The sequence below is a fragment of the Plecotus auritus genome, assembly GCF_963455305.1.
Source record: "Plecotus auritus genome assembly, chromosome: 9".
Lineage (NCBI taxonomy): Eukaryota > Metazoa > Chordata > Mammalia > Chiroptera > Vespertilionidae > Plecotus > Plecotus auritus.
The window spans coordinates 80,598,394-80,604,393 of record NC_137783.1 but is presented as its reverse complement, the minus strand read 5'-3'; the positions used below and the strand labels follow the sequence as shown (position 1 = coordinate 80,604,393).

At 51.4% G+C, this 6,000-nt stretch overlaps 1 protein-coding gene across 1 annotated transcript in view; it reads left to right on the top strand.

Moving 5' to 3' along the window:
• Positions 1-3,610: 3,610 nt before the first annotated feature.
• Positions 3,611-6,000, top strand: part of GUCY1A2 (guanylate cyclase 1 soluble subunit alpha 2) — a gene marked incomplete at its 5' end in the record, with an annotated part of 306,525 nt that continues 304,135 nt past the window's right edge. The window contains one exon of the mRNA XM_080643198.1: positions 3,611-3,910. Coding sequence (XP_080499324.1) covers positions 3,611-3,910 — 300 coding nt within the window. The remainder of the gene's footprint in view (positions 3,911-6,000) is intronic.

Below are 6,000 nucleotides of genomic sequence, written 5' to 3'. Positions count from 1 at the left end.
TTGCCCTCTTTTAAATAGAGAATGTGAGGAAGTGGGAGGCATAGAAAGATTTCCAAGAAACATGGACATAGGATTAACCTGCAGGGGAGGAGTAGGTGTTATGTGTGTTAATTTCTAGGTTAGGGATCCAGAAAAACTTGCCCTAGTTAAGAGATCACCAGCTATTATATTTCTTTAGAGGAACTTCCTTTAATGTCACACGTACAGCTCCTGTGAGTCTCCAGGTTTATGCAAAGATTGACTAGGAGGAGAGTTCCTCAGTCTCATGACATCAGGCAAGAACTCCACTCTAGGGTACGCTTATCAGATGTTGCAGGTTTTCCTGCTGGAGACTTAGGTGGATGGAAACAAATTAGGAAGGAGTGTGGAGCTCTAAGTTGTAAAGAATGTGGGGAATGAGGACTGCTTGTAGTTTTCACTTGAATTTGACAAAGGTGAATTTTCCTTAACTACTTCTCTGGCAAGAATGAAAATCAAATTAAACAAGGCAAAGTAAGTGGCAGGAGTTCATAAATAGCAATGCTGTATGCGAAGGTAAGGCACACACAACCACCGATGTTTTATGTTTAAAGGGGAAACAGTCACCATCTTTATTAAGGTGGAGAAACTACTCTCTTAAGGAGTCCTCCCCAATGCTTGATCAATCTGACGTGAGTTCTCAGGTGCCCTCGCCAACTTCACAAGCAAACCAAGTACACTCCTGCACTTCCCTTCCCAACAGGGGAGTGGGCTTTAAGGAATTTATTGAAGCACAATACATACAGCAGAAATGGACTTGTGGGCATGTATAGGCAAGTTTCTTTTTCTTACATCCCAGCAGAAACTTCATTTTCCTAAAGTGTTTGGATTCCTTTTACTAGTTCTAAGGCTTGCACATTTTAAAAAAAAATGGAGAATAGGTTATTCCTATGGTCTCCCTTTTAAAATGTTAAATTCAAATATAGAACACAGCGCTCTTCCTATCAAGAGCCTTTGACCCCAGCTCCTGAACAAAAACACAAAGGAGGCCCTTGCAACCCTTAATGCAGATGATAGACTGTCTCTTGCTAGGCCTCCATTTATTTATAGTTTAAAAATCAGTGGGAAAATCGTGATCAAAGGCAGGCTAATTCATACAGAAAACTCTAGGACCACTTCACTTGGCTAGATTCTATAAAGAGTCTTTGATTCAAATGGTTCACACGAGCAAAAACGTCCGGTAGGTTCAGAGTTCTTTCTGGCAATAAACCTCCAGTGTAAACAGGAAGACTGGGGGCCTCTTGTAAATTTTAGGAACAAATTGTACTCATTACTCAGCACTCAGTCATTTTGACTTCGAGACAAGAGTCAGAATGATTAGAAAAAGTTGGGGTTTTAAGTTCAATGTAAAGGTTATTTACCATAACCACACAGAACAGTGTGTGTGTGTGTGTGTGTGTGTGTGTATTAGCAGTTTTAAAAAATATATATTTTATTGATTTCAGAGAGGAAGGGAGAGGGAGAGATAGAAACATCAAAGATGAGAGAGAATCATTGATCATCTGCCTTCTGCACACCCCCTATTGGGGATCGAGTCCACAACCTGGGCATGTGCCCTTGACTGAAATTGAACCTGGGACCCTTCAGTCCACAGGCCAACACTCTACTAATACAGCTAGGGCTGTATTAGTAGTTTTATTAAAAGAATGTGAAGGGCCTAATGCTAGTTAGTACCCTTAATAGAAGCTATAAAGTTGTATGACTATAAAGCACTTGACAATTACATCATCATTACTAAGACAAGAACTAAGCACTCCAACTTTTGCCATGGTCAATACTGCACAGCAAGAATTTGAGACAGTTTTCCCAAAGTTGGAATTGTGTAATTTTCAAAAGAACCATCCTTTGTATTTCAGAAAAAAGGTCAGTGAAACAAGAATTGATGACTGTTCTTTATGATAAAAAGTATAATTGTGTCTGATTTCCAGTGGAAACAAAAGAAAATAAAGACGCTTTGGCCTTGGTGTCATTAGGGAGCTAAAGCCTGAGCCCTGAACTTTTCTTTCCTGGGAAGGGAAAGGTGGGGAGGGTGCTCACCTGATTTGTTGCGGAGGGAAGCACAGCCTAGGTCCCCTCTTCCAGGACAATCTTATCTGCTCCCTCCCGTCCCCCACCCCCCAATGTCAGAACAAGTCTGAGGCTTTTCTGGAGCCAAAGCCAGCGCAGTGGGGTCGGGTGCTTTGGGGCGGCTGCTGGTTTGCAATGAAGCAGCTCCACCACAAACTCTCAGCAAGAGCTGTGCTCGCGCTGTGACGCTTCTCTCTATGGGCTTGGAAAGCCTTTCTCCCACTCCCCTTAGCTTTCCGGGCAGCGATTGCAGCCAAGTGCAAACAGATCGTGTATTTGGCACAAAGAGCCTGGAGAAGGAGGGGCATGGGGTCAGTCGCCGGGTTCCCCCCAGTCCTAGGTGGTAGAGTCTGCAGAACTGTCCCCCAGCCCGAGACGCATCTAACGCGGCCGCAGGTGGCCCGCGGAGCTGTCCAGCACCAGCGGGGAGCCGGGAGCCAGGAGCCCCGCGCGCCCAGCGGGGCCGACGCTCCGCAGCCGCGCTCTCCGCCGAGCGGACGCCGTCCTCATTCAGCGCCGCCCGCTCTGGGTTCGCTCCGAGCCACGCGGCCTCCGGGGCGGCGAGCACTGTCCCCACGAGCTGCTTCGGCAGAATAGGTGCCAACATGTGGTCCCTTCCCTTCTCCTTGTAAGCGTCTCCTCTGGAATGGGTGGGCTGGCTCGCTCGGCCTTTCCCCCAGCTCAGAACTTCCTAAATAAAGTCCAAGGAAGGCGGGAAAGGACAAATATGGACCTTAACCCCCACTTCGCGCGCTCAGGCTTTCCCTAGGAGGATCCCCTTCTCTCAGCGCCTGCCGGACCCGTCTGCGCCCCAGCCGCCCCCTCCGCGGGCGAGGGGTAGGCGTTTGGGGTGAGGGCCTTGGTCTGATCTGAACTATGGTGCACTCCTCGGAGGAGGAGACGGTGAGAGCGGGGAGGGCGCACGGAGGACGGCAACCAAGTGTCCTTGTTGCTCCTGAAACGTGGCGACAGGCAAGGCAGAGACTCCCAATGAGTATGATGGCGACACGTGATACAGGCGGAGGGAGGCTTGGGGGGTGGTGGATAAAGAGAGACGGAGGGGGGCGGGCTGCAAGGAGAGAGGCGGGAGGAGAGGGGAAGGGGGGCGAGCCGGGCGCGCGGGCGGTGGCAGCCTCTGCCTCCAGGACGCACGGGCCGCAGCCCTCCCCGCGAGCCGCGCCGCGCGGTCACACACTCGGGGCTCCCCGCGAGCCGGAGCGCGGCGCACGGCGATGCGCCGAGGCGGGCGCTGAGGCGGCGCCGCGCGAGCTGCAGCAGAGGCAGCGGCGGCCCCCAGCCCTGCCGGCGCCGCCGCTGAGCCCGGGCCCCAGCGAGCGGCGGCGCCCAAGTTCCCGCCATGAGCTGCGGGCTCTTCGGGCTCCGCGGCTCCGGAGACTCCCTCCCGGCTGAGCGCGATCGCGGCACCCCGCGGCCCCGACGCGCCTAACGCCGCCGCTCGCCGGTCCCGCTCCCGCCGCCGCCCGCGTCCCGGCCGCCACCTCGGCCCCGCAGCGCCGCTAGCAGCATGTCTCGAAGGAAGATTTCGTCCGAGTCCTTCAGCTCCCTGGGCTCCGACTACCTGGAGACGAGCCCCGAGGAGGAGGGGGAGTGCCCCCTGTCCAGGCTCTGCTGGAACGGCAGCCGGAGTCCGCCCGGGCAGCCCGAGGCCAGCGCGGCCGCCGCCGCTGCCGCCGCCGCCACGGCTGCCTCCACCGCCGCCGCCGCTGCCGCCGCCGCCGCCGCCGGGGCCAGGAGGGCGCAGCGCCGGAGGCGGGTCAACCTGGACTCGCTGGGCGAGAGCATCAGCCGCCTGACGGCGCCCTCGGTGAGCCGGGCGGAGGGCCGGGCGTCGGGAGGGGACGGGGATCGGGAAAGTTGGCGCCGGGCGAGTCGGGCGTGCACTGAGCCCGACCGCTGGGGGGCGGCCCGGACTCACCCCGCTGGCCTGGGGTTCCTGTGGCCCCGGGCGAGACCCCGACCTCTGGGCCCTGGGGCAAGGGGCGTTAGAGCACGCCAAAGGAGTAAGACCTCGCTCTCGGGGTCTCCGGACTCGGGGCCTGCCCGCCCACCCCAGCCTCTCATCCTCGTTCATCCTGACGGCCCAGGGTTCCTTCGCACCCACCTGTTTTCTTCCTCCCAAACTTTCCCAGGCACTGTGTCCGCAGATCCCATTCCCATGCCCTTCATCTCTGTAGTCCCAAAGGGGCGCCTGCCCCTTCCAGGAAACTCTTCCTCTCCTTTTTCCCACACTCTTGTTCTTAGCGTGACCTCCTCTGACATCTCTGAATTCCACAGGCTATCTGCATTCTGGGACGCATCCCTTTCTCCAGTCTTCAGGCACTGGCTGTCAGATACTTGTTGAGTTGCCTTCTGATGAAAAAAAGAAAAAAACACGCACACCAAAAAACCCCTCTAATTTCTTTTCTCCCACCCCATACTCTTTTTTACTTATTCACTGAGCATGATTAGCTTAACCTTCTTCTCTGGGCAACTCTGGTGTCTGGTTTTCTAAACCTCCCTGGTATTTCTTGCACCTGTACATCAAACCTTCACTCTGTTTCCCCTGACTTCTCCAGTGCTTTTTCACTCATTTTTTCATACCTTCCTTATATTAAGACCTTCATAAAGATCTGTTGAGTGAGCAAATGCCTTCCTAGCCCTCGAAACTAGTGCTCATTCCGGGATGACTGTATCAGCAGTTCCAGGTGTGCCAGACTCCCCTGGTTCCAGGCATCCTTCCAGAGCACTTCTGCTCATTCCTGCTCAGCCATTTCAGCCACCCTTGACTTGGTGCATTTGCAGGAATGCCAGACCTGTGTTTTAGTCTTTCTGTCTGTGCGACCTCTGCTTCGAAGGAATCCACACTATTGCAGACAGAATCAGGAAAAGATGCAGTGTCAAAGCCCCGTCCACCTTTCATTCCCACCCTGACCTTGGATACAAGGACTTCAACTCCCGACAGCACTTTTACCTACTCTTCCTTGAGACTTCTACTTCTCTGGACTCTCCAAAATGAAACTGAACTTTGATCTTGTTCGGCTACTTTTGAGTCTCCTTGTGAAAGTCCTCTTGCAGCTGATGATAGTCCTGCAAATATCCCGGTGGCCCTGGCGTTAATGGGGCACGATCTTGTCTTTGAATCGTGACACTACTCTTCGGTTATCTTCCTCTTCTTGTATGTTTTGCCTTCAGTTTACCTCCTGTCATCTCTCCCATGTTACTCATTCATAATTGATAACATAGGAAACAAAACTCAAAATGGGTTGGCTGCTGCTTGCTGCTCTTTACTGTAAATAAATCTCCCAGAAAGTGTGATTTTTAGGAACTATTTGATGTTGTTGAACCTAAGTCTTTATTAAAGGAGCCCATTAATCTTGTGCATCTGTAGCTTTGTGTAAATATCTAAAGCAACATTTATGCAATATACTAAATCTTTAGTACAACAGATCCATATCTGAATACAATTATTTTACTAAAGACAATGATTAATTTGGGGGGAATTTTTAAAAAAATAGTCTTGGAGTTTTCTTTTTACGTAAGAACCAAAATTTACAAATATGTAAAAAAGCAATGGCGGTGCCCCTGGTAATGCTAATTTAACCTGCATGAGGAGTAGATAAAAGAAACAGAACCCAGGTGGTTACTACTGGAACAAGGGGGAGGAAATACTCTCTAATTTTTACCTTTATAAGTAAAATTTGAACGACACTGGCTTTTTGCTGGATAAAAGGAATGCACCCAGGTAATGGTTTTTAGGATAAGAAATTTGAACATTATTGTGGTGATCTAATAAATGCAACAGCTATATGTACTTGCAATGCTGTAAATCTTCTCCATTTTGAAAGCTGAGACCATACTGGTGAACATAGCGTAAACATTTTCAACATCATAGTTTCTGTATAAATAAATCTCATT